At 36.5% G+C, this 24,441-nt stretch overlaps 1 protein-coding gene across 1 annotated transcript in view; it reads right to left on the bottom strand.

Annotated features, from left to right (window-relative positions):
* The window catches only part of UBL3 (ubiquitin like 3), a 56,441-nt gene that overhangs the window by 5,424 nt on the left and 26,576 nt on the right, over nt 1-24,441 (bottom strand). Inside the window, exons 2-3 of the mRNA XM_027677793.1 lie at nt 4,679-4,787; nt 1,067-1,153 (exon numbers count right to left, since the gene is read on the bottom strand). Of these exons, the coding sequence (XP_027533594.1) occupies nt 1,067-1,153; nt 4,679-4,787 (196 nt within the window). The remainder of the gene's footprint in view (nt 1-1,066; nt 1,154-4,678; nt 4,788-24,441) is intronic.

The following is a 24,441-nucleotide window of genomic DNA, read 5'->3' as shown; positions in this document are numbered from 1 at the left end:
CAAATTAAAGAGTGAATAAAAATTTCAGGTTCTTCCAGCTGAGCTGGCAATGATCTCGTTTGTATATATAGCAGCATTAAAAATTTATATATGTGGAGAATAAATCTATTCTAAAAGTACATCCCAAGCCAACACTAGAAATGGTAGAAAGTGAATCAATGGCTATATCATCTCTGTCACTTCTTCATGAAAAATTACCATAAGCAGTCCAGAAATATTATTTTCAGGTTCATCTTAACTTCAAAAACATTTCACTGGTGATTTTGTATTATATTCTTCTTTCTGTACTGCATTCAAGTACCAAATCATGAACAATCTAAGCATATAGACGAAGCAGTAGTATCAATTTATTTTTAAACTGGCACAGAAAAGAGAGTCTCATTTTGTTTAGTCATTGATACAGTTGATATTCACACTGGAAAATGTTACCTACAAAGGGAAAGATTACTGTTACAAAATGTGTGTCACACCTCTAGCAAAGATTTCCACCAAAATATGTAATTGTGAGGAAACACTTGCCACGAGGGGGCAGAGTTGAATAGCATTTCCTCTGCACAAGAACTGAAGCCATTTACTGTTGTTTTCGCATAACTATGCAATTGTATCCCTGGGAGAGCACTGGACAGCAAGAATGCTTCCCCTCATTCTCATTCATAGGATGTCTTCCGGCGTTGCAGTAAGATTTAAAGTATTGTCTGACCAATTATTATAAAGTTTATCAAACACTTTAAAATACTTCAGATACTTATTAAGTAGCTTGCCAGGTAAGCGCAGTGAAAGAGACGTAGAACAAAATATTGCATTTAGAAAGACAACAAATAAAAGCAGCATTACAGTTACTTTGTGCAAGAGAAGACTTGACTTAGCAGGTGGTACCTCCCAAAGTTTAACTATTGGTAACAAAATGGAAAAATACACAATAAGGTACAATGTCACTCTACACAGAGGAAAATAGTATAAAGCAAGCCATACTGTGATCTTGAACAGTAAAGCAGTATTCACTGCCCTGTAAATAAATATCCCCTCTGCCTGACTGTAACATGTATAATGAAAAGTATTTTCATACCTCCTAATGTCACATTGCCATGAAGAAACCTCCCTTGATAAATAAGCCGCAAGATATTTGGACTGCTGACTTGTTCTTCTTCCCAATCTGAAGAGAGAGAGAATTTACACAGTTACATTGTAATAAAAACATCTTTTGTTATTTCTTTCACCTTTACCAGGAAGAAAACTTTTGCATGAAACAGTAAAAAGAGTATATAGGTTGAAGATACAGGAAGATGATTCAAGGGCAGCACACCTGAAGTCTATTCTTAAATTTATTATTTGACACTGGGCATTGAAACACATAACATTACTGACTTCACAGACTGGAGCACATATTTAGCACATATACAAGTCCTAAACAAAATATTTCATATGTGCAAGTTGTTTCCTGATTCTTAATATCCAGGCAAAAAGTGCCTTAATTTCTTCCAATTCAGAAGTTTCTCAAGCCATACTCCTCCTCACCAGCTAATTGACTAACTGGAGGCGTTCTCCAGCAATGGGAAGCAGCCACACACAGAGCAAAAGCGCATGTGATGGGTCATTTGAAACGGGACTCTGAAATCACAGCACTGAAAAAAGCTCTGGAGGCAGCTCAGCACCATTCAGTGACAGCCAGATCCAACCAGATAACGTGTCCAGAGGGGGCAGTGACCTGAGCAGCCCCAAACAGCCACTGCGGAGAGCTGGAACAGAGGCTCTCTCAGAGCAGACATCCACCAGTACATTTTAAGGAACATCTCAAAGGCCAATCCATGGATATTTTTATGTGGCAAAGAGTGGTTCAGGAAAAGAGAGCATGTATTTTCCTATAATGCTTAAGTTATCATGAATAAATTATAAGCTTAAATGATCCTTTACCGTTCCCTGTCACAATGTGAAGAATAAATAAATATGCACTTTGCTTTCAGAACAAGTATCATAAAGCCTTGAAATGTCGAATTTAAATGGGCTCTCTGGGAATACAGTGTCTTCTGTTTCTTAGCTGACCAGCTATCTGGCAACAGTTGTTCACAAATGTTCTGTATTTCTGCTTTGGTAGTGTTTATATACCAAAATGAATATTCAGCAAGGGATCCTAACAAGCCACAAAAACCAACCTGTTCACTGGGAACGTACAATTAACATATAGGCAGTATCAACTGGCACCACAAAAGAAGAAGAACTGAAAAAGGGGGAAGAGGAAGCATTTAAAACAAAAGCCATGGCTGCAGATTGTATGGAGAGGTATCTGGTGCAAAAAGCAAGCAGGCAGAGACGCAGGCAGGAGGAGCCATCAGCCCCAGAACACAGCAGAGGCAAGGCTGGTACCAACAGCAGAGGTTGCAACATTCCCAGGTGCTGCCATGTGCCTAGTTCATAAGATTACATCAAATTAGGGGAGCAAAGCTATTTGAATTTCAAGTATTGCCACTCATTCAATTGTCTTGCAATTCAAGCACATGCCCCTTCTGCTATGCTTTGGGCTATGTAAAGGATCTGAATTATCACACTGCTAGAATACCAATTTTTATTTTTTTACTCCATACAGTCTGAACTCCACTATAATGTGGCTGTAAGAAGGAGAATTTCAGTCAGTTTACAGTGCCATAATGATGTAAAATCACAACCAAAAGAAGACAGACTATATTTTGGCACAGGTATTTTCTCACTGTTAAGCTGCCAAGTTACCCATCCTTTCTTCTTGGCTGGCAGTTTGAAACATTTCTTTCTGACATGAATTCAAATTTTAATTTCCACTGATGACTAAATGAGCCAAGGACTCTCTGAATCTACTTTTTTTTTTTTTAAGTTCAGATAATTGCTGTACAAGAAAAAAATTATTATTTAGAAGAAAGGGGGAGGGGAAGAAGAGAATAGGTAACCTACCTAGATGATATGCATTAAAATAAATTCAGCATTTTCTATTAGAAGTCAAGAGATCTTTAATTAACAACTGTATTGCCAAAAGAGGTGTGGAGAGGTTTGCCTTAACCCTGGCAGCATGCAACTGAGGATATTTTGTGACTATTTTCCCCATGAGATCGTGACAAGTCAAAATGGTGGTAAAACAACCATATCATCTCAATTTCAAGGAAACTTTAGTCCTCATCAAGATTTCTCAGTTCTGTGGCAAAGAGGAGCCCTCTCTGTCTGGAAACAGGTAGTGGGCTAATGTTTGTGCAAATCTATATGCTATTCTGAAGCAGATTTTTTTCTGTCTTTTAAATTGAGAGTATTCTTTTTTGCAAAGGCAATTAAATATTCATCAAGATTTAGAGCACTCCCTCAGGACAGCAGGTATTTGAACTGAGGTTTCCATGTCTGGTTCTACTTTTCTTTTTTTTTTAAAGAAGAGACTTAAAAGTCTGGGTTTCTTCCCATCTCTAAACTCAGAATCTGCAACTTTCAAGCTCTTCACAAGACTGGGAACATGACATCACATGTTCAGGCATAAACTTGAGCAAGAAAAAAAATCCAGTTCTGCCTCTACTAATTCAGATAAAAGTACACAAAGAACGTTTGGTTATGACTATCATGTTGAAGGCACACATCAATATATGAACAGCAGCTACACAAATTCTACGTCAACCATATTTCTTGGTGGTAAAGTGTTTTACATCTGTATTTAATACTTAAACCCTCCTCCTTCATTACGTATTTACTAAATACATAATACTGCATCCCAGCTAATCAAACAGCAAACAAGTCCCCTGGAACTCTGTTTTTCCTGACCTTAAAGACCAGTTTAAGGCCTAAAGTACAGATTAGCAACACTAACTTTTTGGCATGAATTATCATTCACCATATGTCTTTGACAAAGGCACCACAAAAACAGATAGGGCAATGTTTTAGTTTGTATAAATAGTAGTCTTTTTAACATCAAAACAGTAACCCAAATGAAGTCCTGTACCAAAAGAAGCATTTTCTTTCATCGTATGTAATGCTATGTCTCTGTTTTGGCTATTTTCCCATGAAATCATAGTCGGGCAAAACAGAAGCACTTTGTTTTGGGAAACTATTCACATACATGAATACACGTCTTAAGTTCTCAAGTCTATTTTCTGAAGCCAGTATTCCTGCATAACACCAAATATATTCACACAACCAACCTCCAGTCTTTCAATGTCCCTTAAAATGTGCTTTTATATTTTTTTTTCCTGGAAAAATACCAGTATTACCAATCCTTTCCAACATAAGGGCAGTAAGGAAGAAGTACTTAGACTCAATTTTACTAATGTGTTCCTGTGACATGCTATATTTAATATTAGCTTATATTAGTCCTCACATAAGAGGTTTTATATCTCTAACATTTCCTCCCACTTACTAGATCCTCTAACATGATTGACCAAGAAAAGTGTCTAAAGATAGGGGGAAAGAAGTATTTCAGTTTGGAAAAGCAAATTTTAGAAAGTAGGAAACAGTGCAGACATCTAAAAATCTACCCAACCAAAGAAAGTGGGAAAAAGAAGGCAAGACAACTGTATTTCTATATAAATCCATAGATTTATAACCAGTCCAGATACAGAGTAAACATACTTAAATTTGAATGTTGAGCACAGATATTAGTTTATTGATCCTTTAGTCTGACAATACAGGAAAGCTTCTTGCTCACCAGTTAAAAAGCCAAAGCCACACGGCTACTCACCCATTGGCCAGTTGTCATACACATGTTTTGCAATATCTGCAGCAGAGTCATTCGGTGAAAAGAGGAACTCTTTTGTTTTCCCGCTTACCAAGATGAGGCGCAAATTTATCTGGTAAAAAAAAGACCAAACCAATATTAAGAAAGTCTACAGAGAAGACTTAAATTATTTAATTTTTTTATGGTTCCTAAAAAGTTGTAATTGATTTTGGATGAAGACTGATCCAAATGATTTGAGAAAACAGTTTAAGACAGTGTTAGAAAGAGGGTCAAAGAGGTCAATAAAATTTTGTTTGCTTACACATAATCTAGGAACATTAAATTCTAATAGCTGGCATTTTTGATTATAAACACCAGAAGATTTGGATTGTTACTGATTGAATCAACTGTGCTATCAAAAAAAGCTTTCAATAGAGTAGAAAAAATTCTAGCAAGGACACACTGGCAACACAGTTTCTTGAATGAAGAGGAAAAATATAAACCTGAAAAATTCACTTAGAGAACATTAAAAATATCAAAATCTGCTCCTGAATAGCCTGTCAGCCTAAATAAAAGCCCTAGCACGCTTCCTCCAGCCCTAATCTCAGCCAGACATCTCCTAGAAAACACCAGGGAGTCAGTATGCTTCCTTGGTCCCAGTGGGCACCGAGCTTGAATCCCTCTGCCAGTCTTCTGAATCCAAAACTTTGTCCCACCACTGTCTTTCACTACAAGCAAAGTGGTTGAGGTCCCCATGCAGCACAGCAATAACATCACATAATCATTTTTCTTCCATTAATATCCTATATGAAATGATCAGCACCTTTGGCCATAATTTTCCTCTCTTCTATTTGCAAATTAGAGAATATTATTCCTTTCACATATAGCATTAAAATAACACATATAATGAACTGACCGTGACATTATTTACAATGCAAAAGAGATAAAATGTTGGCTCCTCAAGCAACTGCTAGCAGGGTCATAAAAGATGTTTGGGTAGCTAGCACTTACGAATGCCCATGGCAAGCAGGAGTCTAGCTGCTATTGTGCTTTGACCTACAAGTCCACATTTCATCAACTTTTAGCCAGACTTTAGGTATACTAACTGCTTGGATACTTCTTTCCAAGTCACACTCTCAAACTGTGGCTCTCACTTCAGGGTAAGTTGCAAAAAAGCTTTCTTTGTTGGAATTCAGTAAACTGTTTTCTACATCAAATATGAAGGGAAAAATTTACAGTGATGAACAAGTTTTCAAGACTTTAGGGTCAAAAATCTCAGTGCATCATATCCACTGAACATGACAGCCCAGCCTCAGTCACCTACTCTCCACTTACTTTCAGAAACTCTCTAAAGAGATTGTCTATTCCCTCTTGAATGCTTTGGCTTGGATTCATCTTTAAGTACCTAATGGAGGTATCAAAATTAAAATCTCTATCATCCAGAACACTTCAAGGTCAATGAAGAAAATGACCCTTCCTAAAAGCAATTCAGTCTCTACTTCAAAGTGTAGCAAGTATAAAAGAGTGAGCATAAAAGGTCTAGGTTGCCTTCACTGTCCTCCTGCTAACACCCTTTGGAATATACAAGTTCTACCATTAGAACAGGAAAGCAGCCAAGCGGTTGCTGTCTCTGAGAAAGCACCACAGCCACTGTAAGAGTATCGCTGTATACCAGGAAATAGAGAAAAAACTTAAAGGAGAGAAGCTGCAGGAATGCTGTTTAGTCAAAGACAATTCTTCATAAAATTCAGAACACGTTTGGCTATACATATTAAAGTTTTGTTTTCTTTGATATTTCCACAATGATTAGGTAATGACTTTCAAATCTCACCAACATTTAGCAGAAAAAGCAGACCAAGTTCCATTGTTCCTGTTTACTCCAAAAACCTGACTACTGTAATGAATTACAATTCAAACAAGTTGGACTATGTCCATTTATTGTTTTGCTAATATTGTCTTTTAATTTAAGTATTTCCCCTCCCTTAGTTGTCTCCACCTGCGTATGTATAGACAACACTACATATATGATTTCTTTAGCTGGACTACCCCAGACAAACTCTTCAAGCTTTCTCTAGTGAGGTATCTATTTGCCCATTCATCCTAGGAGCCTGTCTCTGCACCTTTCAATTTCTTCAATTTTCTCCTCAAACAGATGACTATTTCTGAAGCATACTAAATGATGTCTCACCAGATGTTTGTATAACACCAGTAATTTTCTCTGTCTACTGGAAACACCTTCTGTGACTGTATCCCAACAGCACATATACCTTCTTCATACCTACACCACGCTGTTTGCTTGGTTACTTTGTACCCCTCTCTACTTTGATTCTTTCAATTATTCAGCTTCCAAGCTTTTAAATTGGTTGTATCACCCTAAAGCACATGGCTCCAAATTTCATTCCACTTCTAGTACTCCATCCCTCAGAGGGAAATGAGGCTAGGTATAAAGAAGTATTCTGCATCACAAAGACGTTTCATATTTCCCCCATGTCTGGGCCCATGGACTAAGAAATCCCCCCCAAAATTCTGTGTAACACTTCTTTCTCTTTACATTACAAGCATTTTTCAAAGTTCATGTCATCAACAAATTCTAGCAGCAAGTCCTCTTTACACTTAGCTTTGTCATTAAATCAATCAGGAAACATTAAGATTGATCCAACAATTGTTTCATAATGATTCTAATAATGAGCTCTCTCTGAGCTGACTTCCCCCCTTTCAGCTAGGTACTTTATGTTAGGCCCTTAGACACACACACAATTTCTCTAATACATTTTAATTTCTGCTATTTAACCAACAGTTTGCAATACAGCACCACATCAGTTACTAAGTACATACTCAGATGTCACTATAAAAATGTCTATGTAGAAAATAGGTTCTTTTCATCAGCTTGCCATGCTCTAGTTTTTGTAGGTGGGATGTACCACACTCAATTCCATTTTCTCTATACTTCATTATCTTTAATTATTTTTAAGCATTAATGCATCTCATTACAACACCAACATACTCCCAAAAATTTAGGAAGTTAAGACTGCATCACAAACTGTTACTGTACATGGAATGGGCTGCCTGTTTAAAAGAACAAACAAACCAACTCCAAATTCTTGGACCAGTGCCTGCTGTAGACACTAGAGGTGATGTGCTTCTTGACCAGCAGCCCTCCTGCCTCTCACTCCAATTCCCCATATCCATTTCCTATACTCTAAATGGCACATGAGATATCCCCCCTCCCTCTGGCCGAGCAGTCCCCAAACTCTGAATTTGTGCAGGTTATCTAAGGATTTCTTTTCCTTCATCTGTGTGTAGTTTAGCTGTGGTGGGGGTTACCTGTTTTGAAGATCATAGCACTTTCCTAGGCAGCAGGTATAACACCAAACCATCAGCTCCCTAGAACTATCTGATTTGGATCCTACAAGGAGGTGACTAAAACAGCCCCAGAAGATTAGCCCTGCTCAGCACTTAAAATATGCACAGCCTGCTCAGCACAGCCTTAACATAGAACTGAAGCTATTTTTCAGCTAGCATAACATTAGGGACACACATTTCTTTTTATTCTTTTTACTGAGTTTTGAGATTACCAGGCACACTACACACTGAATACAGAGAGGAGATGAGTATCACTGAAAAATAACCAAAACCAACTTTGCTTCTTGGAAAATCATATTTTTGCAGTTAATAGGCAACATAAAATCAATACAAAGCAACAGGAGGGGGGAAAGAAAGAATGAAAAGCGTTAGATCCTTATTTCTCCCCACCTCCCCAAGATGGATAAGTTTTTTGTTGCTGAAGAACATTTCTTATAGTCTTATTATGAAATATAAAAGGCACATCAAAATAAGCTAATAATTTTATAGGGTATATTACTAAGTATGTGTAAAATTCAGGATGAATATTTTCGTTTAAAAAAAAATAATTCGCCAAATATCAGCAGAAGCCCAAAATAAATTCTTAAGTCAAGCAGATGTTGCATCAAGCACAAGGAAACAGCTGTTCTAATGAAAGGTTAAAGTATTTTCTTATTTATAGTACAGCATGCCACTGACACATTTAGTTTGCATGTTTTTGTCTCTCTCTGTATATGTAACATATATATATATGTTTATGTTTCTTTACCTTAGTTTGAAGGAATCTTAGTCTTGAGTTGCACATCACACTACTCCAAAGGGTTTGAAGCAAAGAACTCCAAAACTTGCCTTTAAATTTAGAGTCTAATCTCATTCCCCTCAAGAGCATGGGGAAATTTAACAGCTTGTAACTGCTGTACTACTTAATCTTGCAAACAAAGTATAGGGGATCTGAAACAAATATTTTTGCCAAAATTCTACTAATGACAGCTCAGAACTAAAAGAAAAAGGAAGAAAAAATAAGAGCATATGTGTAATATGTGCGTACACATTTACTCAAAATGCAGAAAAAAATCTTGATTAGGTAGAGAAGGTTTGACACAAAAGCAGCAAATTTTAATTTTTCAAGTTAAGAAAGGATTCTTAGTGGTCTTAGCTAACCTGTATCCTATTTCCTATGTTAAAAGTTAGCAAAGAGGTTGTATGGGTATCCCTTGTATGCTTGAAGCCCATCCTCCCATTCTTGTCAAAAGTGCCTTGGTCCCAAGACACTCTTGCAATTCTTATGGCCCTGACAAGTTTGCTCTTCCACTGGGGAAGTAAAAACAACCATCCTGATTATGTGTGGTTTTTTCCCTCAGGCTACCAAAGGGAATTCCAGCCTTTTGCTACAGGAAAGTGATATAGATCATATCCTCACATTTCTGCATTATAGTACCAACTGTAACATTACTAGTGAAAGCAGCCAAGAACAGCCACAGCATCAGAAGTAGGATTAAATACAATTTGCAGACTATAACTCCTCTGCACAGTTATGTAATGGCACATTCTGTTTGTGATCTCAAGCATGCAAACCTTGCCCTCTCCCCTCCCCCAATCTCATAATCAGAGCTCCAGTGACTACCCCATCAGTTGTACTGCATACACAATAAAAATTTTCAGTGTAGATTATATTCTGTAAACAACAACAATCCCCCCTCAAATAAAAAAAAAAAAACAAAAGCAAATAAAAACACCAAACAGAATAAACGCATAAATTAAAATTATGTCTATGCAAAGATTGTAGTAACAACTGTGACGACAACTTCTGGAAGAGAAATTTGGGTCACATATATGCAGATGTAGAATGAGTTGTGTTGTCTTTGTTAAAGACATCTGCAAAGTTTGTTCATTCTTTAAGGTATAACTACAAAATGTCTTAAGTGCCACAGTGCTAAATGGGAAGTCACTTTAACATCCAGAAACACTGTGTAGGTTGTAAATCTCATTTCTTAATGTTTAAGTGACTTCCCATCTATTCAGTTGAACAATTCAGTTTGTTATCAATTTTATGCTCCAGTAGCAGGCTGAGATTGCTCCCATCTTACAACTGAATGCAGAGGAGGATAAATGTCATATCACCACACGCTATACAGCCCCAAGTTTAAACTAACTGCTTTTCTTCAGCTGTTTTAAGATTAAAATACAGACACAAAATGATTTTCTCCTCAACATCCAATAAGCTTACTTCCTAGTTCAAGTTTATAATTATAAGAAATAAGTCTGTTCTCCAAAGACACATCAATGTTTCTTAATGGCTCCCAGCCCCATGCTGTACACTTAGCTGACTGGATTCCATCAGACTCATGTACGGTTGAACCAGACCCAAATAACTAAGTGAAACAGCAGCATCAGACATAAGCCAAGTCAGCAGGGACCTGCAGGTTCTAGAGGCCAGGTCACTCCTAGAAATGCATCCAGCTAAACAAAACGAAGAACTTCAGTTTTTACACTCCTTGGAAGGCTGCTGTAGAACCTAAGAGTTCCATTGAGGGCTTTCTTCCCATTCCCAGCTTATGTTTATTCTTGGACAGGTTACACTCACCTACTTTGCACTGTAGCAAAAAAACCTTAGGGTTTCAAGGGCTTTCTTCTACATCGGCAGACAAGGACACACTTTGCTAAAATAAACAAGCAAAAGTTTTCCTCATTAAAAAGCTGGCCCTTGGTGGGATCACTGTCTTCAAAGTTCTGAAGCACATCAACAGAGATCAAAGAAACTGGGCTTGGGTAGGCCTGGAGGCCTAAGTGGGCACCTATTAGCAGCCTTCCAATGCCTAAATAACCACAACAATGACCTCTTTGCTGAGGTCCAAGACAGAAATCTTGTTTCATATATGGAAACAAGAGGATTTGAACTGTGATAAGGTAAAAAGTTTTCGCCCTGAGGACATCAAAACAGTAGTCACCCAGAGATGCTTTGGAAGCTCTGCTCTAGCGGATTTTCAAGATCCAACTGACAAAGCCCCAAGCAATCTGTTCTGAATTCAGAGGTGACCCTGCTTCCAGCAGGAGGTTGGGCTAGAAAATTTCTCAAGGTCCTTTCCAAAGTGAATGATTCTACAATTCTCTTTAACCCATACCTGCTTTAGTCTTGATGAATCTTTCTTAAGTATGTATAATTAGAATTCTACATGGTATTTCAGGAATTTATAAAATGATACTAGAACCTCCTTAAATTGACTGCAAAAGCCTCTCTGTTTTCAATACAAACATCACAACTGTTTCACATTTGCAATGCAGTAATCTCGCAATGCTCTGCTCTAGTCCAGTTGTTTCCATGACATAAGCCTTCAAGTTTGCATTACAAAATATAGCATTTAACCACTCATGATGCACAGGATATTTTCATATTAATACAATTAATTTTGTTCCTACTAATTCAGTCTTTGAGATAATCCAATCTTTTCTATACTACACCGTGATCATCATCTGTCCTACTGGTGCTTCCAAATTTTCATCATCAACAAATTTCATGGGCATACTGATTTTCCTTATGTCAGTGGCACAAAAGAAAACATCAGAAAGACAGCTGGTCCCAAAATTATCTTTAAAGAATTCCACTAAGCATAACAGTGCCAGCCTGACACTTCCACATTGAACACTGTACCTTACCATCTTCTCCACCCAAGTCACACACTTTTTCAAGCCCTGCCTTCCCAAATGGATCCCTTCCTACTCAACATCAACTACTCACTGAAGTCCAGAGAGAGTACACTTCTGCATTTCCCTCATCTGGAAAACAATCTCCTTCCAAAGAAAATGGGCTAATGAGTCTGTCTGTCATAATCTAACTTGGGTAAACATATATTGTGAATTTTATTCCATTATTTCTGCTCTGCTCCTTCTCAACATCCTTCCTGAGATGGTTATACAACTGTCAAATTCAAAGTCTCTCTTCACATCTTTTCACTCATTTAGCATGCAGATGTTTTATAACTTTATAACTTTTATAACTTTAATCTCTCTGACCTGAAGAAACACCAAACACATAAATTCTTCATATACTCTCCCTATTACTAACCCAGTACATTTAGTTTAATCAGCATCTTCCTCCTTGAAATCAAAGGCTTTATTGTATACTCCTACTTTGTTTATTCTTCCATTTGATTCTAGCTGTATCAGCTCATGATCATTGAATCTAACTCATTTCCGCAAGCAGCCTTCTGAAGATTTCCAGAACTTTCTGGGAATTTAACATGTAGAATAATAACATTAGCTCCTTCTCGGCCAAGAAACTAGCTGATAGAGGGACTAAGGAGCATAAGGTAAGGAAGCAAGTGAGTAAAAGTATGAATTTGTAGCCCAACAGGGCGAGCATTCTCAATGAGAGAGAAGAGATCCCTGATCCTGGACTCTTGTTCCAGAGTGACTTGGTAAAATAAATAAAACTATATTTCTTAAGAATCACACTTCTAGACACCTATTTTCACCAGATACTTTATAAGAAATACAGGTAAGTTAACCACACTTGCTCAACTGAACCCCTAAAATTTACACTTGGCAACACTCAGAACCCCTGTATTTACCTTTAGATGCAAAAAGGGGCTTTACTCTACCTTTATAGTGCCTTGCATCCATTATAAACTTATTTCGTACCATGAAAAAACAATTGTCATGGAACACGAGAAGAAACATAAATTGTCCCTGTGAATGAAGACAAGTTCCATTGCCTGCTGGCTGGCAGAGCTGCATCACTCATTCAAAGCCACACCACTTGTGAAAGTAGGGCAATCCCAACATGACACCAGGAAACTGTGACAGCACCTGCATCACTCTATTCAGGACTGAGGTGAACTTCATAGCCTGTTCCGAAGACACATTCACCTTTAGATTACTACCACATGAAAAAAAGTGTTACTATATGCAACTGCTTTCTCAAACAAGGAACACCTAAGGCAACATTGCACTGCTAAAAATTAGGTTAGCAAATTTCAGAAGTTTGAAGTGAAGGAAAAGAGAAAACCAAAATAAAGCAAATTTCATTTAGAGGTGGAAAAAAGGCAAAATCCTATAAGCATTTAACTCGGTAGCTATGACAGAACTAGCTGTTTCTATGGAAACCATGACATTCTTGAACTTAAAATCCTAGTGCTTGGTCACACTTCATCCATTTCCTCACTTCAGTTCAAAGAACACAGGAACAATGGCAATATCCTCCTATGAGTTCCAGGTTTATCTTTTAAGAAGAAATCTCTAGGAAGCACTGTTCTTCAAAATAAATTAATACAGATACTATGAAAAATAACCAGTAAAATACAATGGATTTCAGTGAAGTTTACATACCTTTTCCTTTACTATCCTGACTGTTTGCATTCCTGGAACGAGGCTGGGTTGTTTTTTTAGTTGTTCAGTTTGGTTTTTTGGGGTTATTTTGGAGAGGAGAGAGGTGAACACAACATACCAAAGTGTCTGCTGGAGCTAATTAAGAACTAAGAATTTTCACTGAAAATCAGTTTTAATATGACAGTAAAATCAGAATAATAACTTTTTTTTTTGAGGTTCTATCAGTAAAATATTTTTCCATGATTTAATGAAATAAATGTCCACCCAGGAATAATTTCCCTCCCAGCAGTACAAGAAAACAGATGCAATCCATTAACTGAAATAATGCAAGTACTCAAGTACCTGGTCTTCTGAGGTCAAATGGAATTTTGGCTACTGTATCCCAAGTACATCCTTTAATCATAGGGTACAGAATTAACTTGTCTCCTGCTGGCTCCCAAGAGAATCCACTCTGACAGGGAAGATTCAGAGAAAGACCTTCTATGATTACTCATTAGCCACAGACAAGGCAGTTTCACCCTGCACAGGTTATAATTGTCTAAGTCCCTCAGAATCATAATGTGCAAATTGCAACACACAGAAGACTATGTCTTTAACACATTCCAGAAGACCATGAAACTTAACACAAATAGGTAGCCAAAAAAAGCAGAAAGTAAACCACGTGGCATTCAGGCTTGCTGTTTTCAAAGATCATCCTTTCAACCCAGTGCTGGAGTAAGTGTATTTTCACTGAGAACTAAAGTGAAAAAAACAGAGAAATTGATATACTTAGATTAACATAAAATTTTGGTAGAGACCATTTTAGCAAGCAGCATACCATGCTGAGCCAGTCATTTCCCAACACAAGATTGGAAATAATAGTAAAAATGCATCAAATGTCAATGCACACATGAGAAGTTTGTGCTTGCAGGCCAAACCAATTAGCTCTGCTGCCAATGGCCACATTGAGGTGGTTCAATAACTACGGAGCCTCTGCTCTCAGGAGGGACTCCCAGTAACACTGGAACCAGACCATGCTGGTGCGAAATATCCTGGGGGTCCCTGGCCTGTAGCACATGGAGTTAGTGGTGAAGCACCAACACAGGCTTTTGTATGACTTCTTCGGAACTTACATAAAATAATAGCAGAGAAGAGCATTCCACATTTTCTTTCTGAAGTGGGAAGGAGTGTGAGTAGGAGAGAGAAAAGAAGGTGTCTCTTTCTATATTTTTGATCTCTGTCTATGTAAAAATATCTTTTAATGACACATATCCCAACATTTGACTCCAGAATTTAAAAGGGAAATCAGTATGTACCATCTCTGTTACCATCCTGCCACGTCTTCTCAAGAACTGCCCCTGGATAACCTTATTTTCATCCTCTCCTATCAGTTGGTATTTAAAGCTTAGAAGTTCATCACGCAAACATGAATAATGATACTTTCAGGCACTTACTTAAATTTGGATTTAATTCTGATATAACTCAACATTTGTTCTAATGTATTCTATAGACTATTTACATAATGTTTAAAAATATTATTTAGGAGAGTTCAATGTCATCTTTGAAAAGACTGATGCAAGACCAGCAAGACTGTGAATACTTATTTTGTGAAATGCCTAAAATCTCCAATTTGAAAGTGAAGACTTACTGTTGCTGCTAACAAAGGAGAACATACAATTCCATATATATGGAACCAGTTCCATACATAGCTACTTTTCCAAGTCCAAGGGGTAAGCAGATACCCTCCATCCCTTCATAATCCCCAATCAATTATTTCTTCTTACCTTTAACCAATTTTTGTAAGGCTCAATTTGATTTAACCCACGTTCCTAGAATATTACCTAGACTGGGAGGTATTAAAATTTTATAACCCAAACAGGTCAGTAAGACCATATGTAAAGCTGAAAATAATCTTCCAGTTATAGGCTGGATGAAAACAAACATCACCTTTAATTTGACAAAAACTGAAGTTCACTGAAGAAAAAAAAATTGAAAACAAAGAAAATGTTGAAAATACATGGAAAAAAAAGAACATTTAAAGGGAGCTGCTATTTACTGGAACAATCAAAACAATTATAATTGCAAGCAGCATATGTTCATGGATATCATCTACTTCCACATACTAATTTTCAGGAGAAAAGTGGGATTTTGTTTTTTGAATGTTGGGGGTTTTTAATGTTTTTGTTAGTTTTTAAATGGAGTTTTAAAAAGTGATTTTTCATATTAAGTTACCTAAACATAATAAAGATGCATTGAGCTCTCTGCATTCCTGTGCTAATCTTTACTGCAGAAGTTTAACTGCCCTTCCCTCTGTTTCTACTTTCTACCATGTGAGACAGGAACAGCAATTAAGGATCACTCAAAAGTCAGTGTATATATTTATGTATATGAATGTGTAAGTGCCAAGACACAAGTAACTAGCCAATTCAGAAAATTTCTTGGAAAATCTTTAAATAAGGAAAAAATGCATTTATATAAAAGGAGAAAAAAACCCACAAAACAAAACAAACCCAATAAAACACAAACAAACACAAACAAACAAACAAACAAACAACTCCACCAAAAAATCACTCCACTGTCCTGGAAATAAAAGGTCTAACCCTTAGTTATGAGAGCATAAGGATTCATGAGATCTTACTCATGAAGAGTATAGCATGAGATTATACTTTTTCTCAGAAACAAATTAATCTCCACTGTAAAGCCTATTTTTAAAATGTGCTACTCCTCAGGCCCCCAGAAAGGGACAATGACAATCAAGTATAAAAATAGCCTGATTTGGAGCAGAAGAAAAATAATACAAGAGCAACGAAACAACCTTCTAAATCCAATTTTGTCTTCTCTTTTCTCTTGCAGTAACTGTTGCATTATCTGGTTTTTAATACAGTTTACCATACAAAAAACACACTGTGACTAAGTAGAAGATTATAGCTAATATAAATACTATTTGCCACTTAAACTAGACACAGCTTGAGAAATTCTTAGGAAAAAAGGCCACTCCCTAAAAACAAATAAAGAGTCACATGGTCCCCTGGAAGTCCCCTCATATCAACTCTGAGCTACTAATAAGAATAAAAAAAACTTCCCTAAGATTTTTCAGGACCTATATCCCAATGGAAATATCAGCAATAGGAGGTTAAGTTTGAAGTGTCTCATTCTAGGACTCTGCTGATAGGTCCTTCATCTTGTATGATTCTGTAACTTGGCCAGCACCAAAGTATTCAATTTTTAAGGCCTTGAGAATACATGTCAAAAACAAAATGGAAAAAAATCTTAATTATCTTTTAAAACATTAAAGAGGCAAAGAGTTGCACTTTGACTTAGAGATGTATTTTGCTTCACTTACGGTATTTAGGGAACACCATAAAATTAAATTTTTATTAATAGCTACCAATTCCTAGCTTCTCTGGGCTTACTGTGTATCATGGCAGTCAGCCAAAGTTTTGCCATTCCAAAATGCTATCTAAATCACTGAGCTGTGATAATTAAAGGCAAGAGACAGGGCATTTTATATATATATATATATTGTCTCTGATGCAAAATATAGTTCACATTTTAATCAAAATGGATGTTTCTATGACCAGAGCTCATTTACTCTAGCAAAAGTAAGCAACTCAGATATGAATGAGAATGCAACCTTTTCTAATTGTTTTCATCCTAAAATAGCCCAGAGAAAACACTGAATTATGTGATAAAAGATCAAGGATTTTGATGCTGATCCAATTTATTCAGAATACAACTCTTCAAGAGCAAACAGCTTGACCTATGCCTGTACTTCTCAGTACACAATAATGAACACTCTTTACCTTCCATTTTTTCCTTCCCCAATGAGTTACCCTTAATGTTCAACAAAAATGTAAGCCATGTTTACAGAAAGCTTACATGTTTTTCTTCTATTTAAACATTATGGCACTAATGCATCCCCAAGCTAAGCCTGCTGAAGTCAACTGACTGAAGTTAATGGAATGATATCACAAATAAGATCTGATCCAGTTATTTGCTATGCTTTACATTCACTGTTGAACACTAAAAGGTACAGCTTATTAACCTTTCTTTTACTGCATGCCAGCAAAGTGCTTGTGTTCTTCCAACCAGCTGGCAGCCTAATAGTAATTCTTATCCTATCTCCACCATGAAGAACACTAGCACGTCCAGATTGCCTACTAATGACCAAAGGAGTTAAAGCTGCCTTTTCATTTTGGTCTCCTCTTCTCCAGGATTGTTAAGCCTTCTATAGTTAGAAACATACAATGTAACAGTTGTTAACTTGCTGCTCAACTTCCTCGGATGATCTAGTTCCTGATGCACTATCCCTGTATGATTACCACATGGTTTTGTGAAGTACTTGCCACCAGAGTAACCAAGTCCTTCCAAAACAGGCTGTGTCTGCCTGGCAAGGTATCTTAACCTTTTTCAACCACAAAAGATTTTTCTTCAAAGAAAATCAGATTATAGTGAAAAGGAAGAAAAAAAATGAATTGGTAAGAAAAGCTTTTTTAGAGAACACACATTTAGTATCATTTTCCTATCTTATCTTGTATGCCCAGAGTCTACACAAAAAGCATTGAATTACATAAAAATGCTTCATTCCAGCCCTCCAGAAAAATCTATCTTCATACAAATACAAAAAGCACAGATTTAAGATCCAATTGATATTCTAAGCATAAACATCCTCTTGGTCTAGGATGTCACTAAAACCTTACCAGGAGGAGAGAACAGTGTTGCCTTCTTGTGAAGGCAATACTGTCTTTTAATCGGTAGTGAATATAAGCAACACCAGCCATGGCTGTCAGTTCTTACTGCATCAACAACTACATGATAACAAGCCATCTGCTCTGTGTCAAAGTAGTGAGTAAGGCTGGCTTCTGTGAATCTGGGGCAACATGTGTGCTAGCTTGCACCTTAATTATGGTTTACAAAACACTATGTATGGACCACAGAGGTATGTCATTGAAAGCTCCCCAAAGCATCCACAGTTCTTACCTTTAAAGCAAAAAGGAATTTGTATTACTTCCCTGAACTAATTTTTTTGAATCTATATACATAGGCAACAGGAAAATACATCATTTAACAGGCTTTTCTCCTCATACATTGTGACTTTTGCCAGAATAAAATCATTTTAGACTTAAGTCATATTCCAAATCCTAAACTTTCCTGTTCTCATGTTTTCAGCACATGTGGTCAATACAGCAAGTAGTTACTACTCACCACCTTCGCATGTCTGAGTTCTCCAAGACGTGGAGATGACCCATCACTCTTTTCTCCTCTTTGTTTCTTGTGTACTCAGACTGCTAGTTTTTTAGGATAGCTGCTTCTTATGCTTCCAGGCTACAGTTCTTTTACAGGGTAGATGTTGATTTAAAACTAAGATGCTTTATTAATAGTTCCACAAATATTACAATGGGTCTTAAAGACTCTCTCATCCTATTTTCACTAATGAAAAAAGCACGACAGTCTAGAGAGATAGCATCAACTAATCATGTTGTGAAAAATCTCACTGGTACCACTGGTTATAAATAACTATAGTTAAAGGACAATTATTTCACAGATGATTACTAAACCTTTGTATTTATCTCAATTGAAGCATTACTTTGGTGTTATGAGAAATGGCAACCTCTCAGAAAGACAAGCCAGAAGGTTGTCTTTCCTATTAGGATTCAACATGCTCAACTCAGGAGTTGTGGGTAGATGTCCATGCCAGCTATGATGACCAAGTTGTAACAAAAATCATTATGTAAAAACAAAGAAATCATCTTTTTGTTACAGAAAAGAAAGATGCCATAGCTTTGCATTTCCTGTCATGACATAATGAAAGTTAATGGAGCTATGCTTTTGAAGAGAAGAGGATAAGAACAGAATTTAGGAAGCTGTCAGGAGACACAACATTCCTTAGTATGAATCTTTTGGGGGGGAAATATGTATGCATATATTGATTGAATGACAGTTCTGTGCATACAACTTGATGTTAATGGTCGCATGGTTCAAAAGTTTCTAGTTTTCAGCCAACTCGTTTTCTAGCTAATTATCAAGTCAAAATTACAGCACAGTAGTAGAACTGTAGATATAATCCTTTCTTACAAAGAGTCTAGCACTTATACACAAGACAGTATAGAAAAATACAGCTGCTTCATAGGAAGAGAATGAAAATCCACATAGTCTGATCTATTTCATTCTTCCCTAACAGTTTGGGAGACAAATCATTATACAAAGTTGAAAGGGGAATCTGGCATTTAGAAAGAAGAGTGCATTTGTCATACAAAACAGCTATCAAGAAAACTATTGTCTTAAGCTACCCACGGCTTGAGCGACTATTCAGCAGAGAGTCAATCAGCAACAACCTGTGACCAGTGATACTGTCCTTTAGTGGTGCCAGACACAACTATGGCATCATCTGCTTTTCATAGTAACATTCTCATTCTGAAATTACTTTTCAACAAACATAATGAATTCTCATATGCATATTACTATTTCACTGATTACTTCAACAGACTGTTTACTTATAATAAACAGCCTACCAAATTATACAAAATAAGTGTTTCATGAACACTATGTAGTGTTTACATGACAAATCAAGGATCTGAGTAGCTGGTTAAGTGTACACTGCCACATACTGTCTAGGATCTAAACATCACCACATTATAAGAACATTCAATCTTGTCATCTGGGGAATACATTTAGAGTGTCAGCTATAACAGGTGAGTACCACCTGGGACAGTTCAGTTCTGTTTTAGTCTAAACTGTAAGTGATGCTCAGAAAACATTTTTTTTTAAAATTTAAGATTTTTCAATAAAGTTTGAAACCAACACAAAGCAACTAGACAAGGCAGTACAGAGAGGAACAACAAAGGAAATGCAGAAGTGGGACAAGATGACAGGCTACAAAAACTTATAGAACTCAGAAACTGTCTCCCTGGGAAAAAACCAAACAAATCCAAGGAAAAACACAAATAGAAAAAAATAGAAACAAAAAACCCACAAAAAACTGAGTCTACCCCAGTTCCAGACTGCAAAGAGCACAGGAATAACATCAGCAAAGGAAACAGAACAGCAGCAAAAGGAAGAAAATCAAGTACAACACTGATGGACGTGGCATGGAATGAGACTGATGGCCATTAGCTACAAACTTTGCAAAGCTACATGAAGCCTATGAGGCTCTAGGCCATGAAAAGTAACTGTCCGCAAATATTCATTACACAAATATTCCGTTAAAAATAAGTAAAATCAAGGTATTAATCAACTGAGCCTCTTGAGTTGCAAACCTTTCACAGAAAGAGCAGTTAAATATACCTAACATGATATGTCCCCAATAAAAGCTTGCCCAAAGTACCTCAGCCAAAAACTTTAAATCAGAAACTTTAAAGCAAGTATCAAAGATTATATTCTATCCTGGCAAAAACTTGTTTCACATTTTAAAAACTGCAGCACAGAGAATTGTAACAGACTCCTCTTGTAAGCAGAACTCCTTTCTTCAAAACCCATGGTATTTTGGACCTTTCCAATACATGCCTCAAAGGTAGGATTAAAAAGTTTAATTAGCTTTATATGCAAGCACTGAACCAGATGATCACATTCACCTTCCTCCCCAAGTGCGTCAGTAAAGTCATCAGGGTACTATTTGCTCTCTGAAGAAGAGACCATTATCTTGATTACCTGCCAACAGTCAAATCTCAAAAGCCTTGGTGTCATCTTCTCAAAACAATGTAGGAAAGGTCACATGTATGCTCTGTGTTAAGCAGCACAGACCTTACAATCTTGTACCCATCCATACCCTGGAACTGAGAACACATCTGTTCTCCACAATCCATTTCCCTTTCTTTAAACGTGAAGAGAATAGACTTCATCTATAATAATAAACTAAAATCCTTACATTATTAAATGTAATATCACTTACATTTTACACAGTTATATACATTATATTGGGAAATAGAACAGATTAACATAACAGAACCAACCTTCAACACACTAAATATCAAAACAATAAGTCTTCATAAAAAAAAGTCTCCATAACGATATTCTATAAAAATCAGTGCAAGAGAAGGGCAAATTATCTGAAACTCCAAAACAGTGAACAAACAGAAGTGCATGTAAGAAAATAGATTAAGTAATAAAAAAGTGACTAGTGTTGCTAAAAAACACTGTTTTTTTAAGCATCATACATATACTAAGTCAATCTGGCCGCATTATAATGAAAAATAACTCACATGCGATGCCACTGTGAAAAATTAAGATACATTATCTGTAGAACTCACTTTTACTAATAGTGTTAGTCTATTGACAGTATTAATAATTTGCACTTTCACAAAGATAAAAGAAAATTAAGACACTATTTCAATCTTACATTCTAGAATGCTTATCAGCTCACAAGTTTAAACTTCTCTAAAATTTCTGAGATAGTTCCTTCACAAGTCATATATTATTAGCATTTTTACAAATGGCACTTTATCTTTTCCCATTAAAACTTCTGTTCAATAAACAAAAGGGTAAAGTCTGTATACCTTTAAACACTTCCATAATTATTAATTACAGTATTACTTCTCAGTATAAAATCTCCCTATGGAGAATACTAACTTGCAGATAGAGTCTTACTTTGTCACAAACCTGTTCTGGATATCTGAGAGAAAGAAGTAAAACCTTCATGGGGAGTCTCAGTTCCAGAGTGCCATAACTGAAGGATGTTTCCCTGCCTTCTGTGACTGGTTTTGGCTCTTGAAAATTAACAGCTCTGTCTGACGTAAGTCATGTCAATAATTTTCATGATTATTCTTACTAAATTACATCTTTTGTCTCATTAAAACAAACTAGTAAATTCTACTGAATGCTTACCTCGCACATCCTCTGTGCTCTTTAAATCTTACCATTAACCTGCCTCACTGTACACAAACAATTTATACAGTTATTAACTCCTACAGCATTTTCCCCGTCCTTTTTCTTACCTCAAACAAACGATTAAGCATGATTTTCAGATCCAAAAAGGAAGTAATTCAGGACGTGGTCCACTCAATTTTGGTCTATTTTGAACCATCGTATTTCACCAAGAAAAAGTAAGCCTTTACCCCCAAAACAGCATTTTTACCCTTCCATATACCTGAACTTCTCAAATCTCCTTGAATTTAAGGGTTAATAACAATTCATAGCTACTTAGAACCCATTATTTTCTCAGTCAATGTTTAATAGGAAACATAGTTCATATTATGATATTTCTGTGTATGGATAAAATTTCAGTCAAATACAAGTGCACTAAGTCTAAGGTGCACTGGGAAGTTTGAAAGAGCATAACTTCGATCGATCTTTAAATACTGATAATCACTACTATAAAACACATGCACATACATACAGAGAAAACACATTTATTCAGAACTTTGCAAATTGCAACACAAACCCAAATGTTTCTTGCCTTCTAATTATTTCTTTTGTGCTTTGGTAACAGCACTTGCACAGAGGGAAGGTGCTTGCAGTAGGCTAAATTACTATAGAGACATAAATCAAAAGTGTATTTCATCCTACTTCTCTGCTTCACAAGCTATATTCACAGACACGCACCAGTTAAAGACTTCCAAGCTTTCCAGAGGAAAATACAATGGCACTCCCTTGTTATTATACTGTTTGTTTCATCAAGGAAGGAAGTATAACTGACATTAAAACCACATGACACAAAGTCATAATTATTTTTAATTATTTTTTTTTCCCCTCTCTCAACAAACTAAGCTCTGAATGGATGCTGAGTGTCCAACTAACACTGATTCAATAGAAGAAGGTGCAAGTGAGGACTCTGCATCATTTCCATGTGCTTGTGGGGGGAACCTGGAAGTTTGACTTGCAGCTCCCCAGGCTGCTGCTTCTGCTGCTTCCTAACAACAAGTTGGAGCCAAACAAATTCTCCTAAAGAGCTATTATTGCTTCGTAGAAAAGCATTAAGAGGAAAACCAAAAAGATTAAAGATGACAAGGTGCTAAATGGATCCCCTTCCATCCCCTTCTGTCTCTCCAAAAACACACATATGCTGTCATAGGATTGGTCTCCTGCACAAAATCCAGTGCAGACAGAAACACTGGGAACTACATATGGGGAAAAAATTATCCTATAAGCAAAGCAGTAAGATTAACAGATGGAAGCATAAGTTCATGACAACAGGCCAAAGGCATAAGCCTCAACCTGAGAAAGCTTTCCATTTCCACTTTGAAAGCTGTGCTGTACCTATGCACACTTCAAATAGTTGTAGTTAGACATATTGTCCCTGGAAAGGGGTGTAAAAGCACCATCCTAAGTACATGCTCTTAGTTTGAGCTTAAGAAAAAGAACAACAAATATTTTTCACCAGTGGTTTCCACAGGCAATTGTTCTCTGTGTAGAGAATAAAACTTCTGAACCACCAGTCTCCAAAATTAGCGTATTTTAAAGACCTTACAGTTTCTGATCTAGACTGCTTAGTAAGGAGAACAACTTTCAGTCATTCCAACGGTACCTCAGGAATTTTAATATATTTTTATGCTAGCTTCTTTAGTTTTGTTTTTTTTTTAACACTTGACGTATGCTCTAGCATAGAACTGTATTACTAACCAAAATGTTTTCCCCTTTGCACACGTTCAAGTATGAAAGCAGCACAAAACACAAAACAAATATTTAATTTCTTGAAATAACACTGATTGCTTCCCCTTTCCATAAAAGCATTAAGTGCTTGTGAATTATAAATACATCTCTTTTAAGAGATTAGATATTTTTACGTAAAATAAAGGGTTTGTAGAGTTGTTTGGGTTTTTAAACAGTCACAAGTATTTTAATTGCTCATGAAACTATACAATTACATTTTTAATGCATAAAACTGCAGGTTGTACATCCAACTCAAACATGTCCAGAAAAACATTTTTAGAGAAAGACAGACCCACATTCACTTCATTATTAATACATACAATTATGAGAAATAAAATTTATTTTTTTTATAAATAGGCATCTTGTGAAGTTGTAAGATATCCAAGTTCCAAGAGTTGAACTTGGGTATCAGGGTCTCTTTCGGTGGGATAAGAAAAATGACAAAATTCTTAAAACTTAAATCTTTTAGGGTCATTTTGTACATGAGGTTCCTTTTCTCCTTGGGCTAAGAACAAAGGAAGATCCATCACCTTTGACAGGAAATGGCTTGCAGCCAA

Source organism: Neopelma chrysocephalum, unplaced genomic scaffold (assembly GCF_003984885.1).
Source record: "Neopelma chrysocephalum unplaced genomic scaffold, ASM398488v2 Primary Assembly neopelma1_43, whole genome shotgun sequence".
In the NCBI taxonomy this organism is placed as follows: domain Eukaryota; kingdom Metazoa; phylum Chordata; class Aves; order Passeriformes; family Pipridae; genus Neopelma; species Neopelma chrysocephalum.
This window is presented reverse-complemented; position numbering and strand designations above follow the sequence as displayed.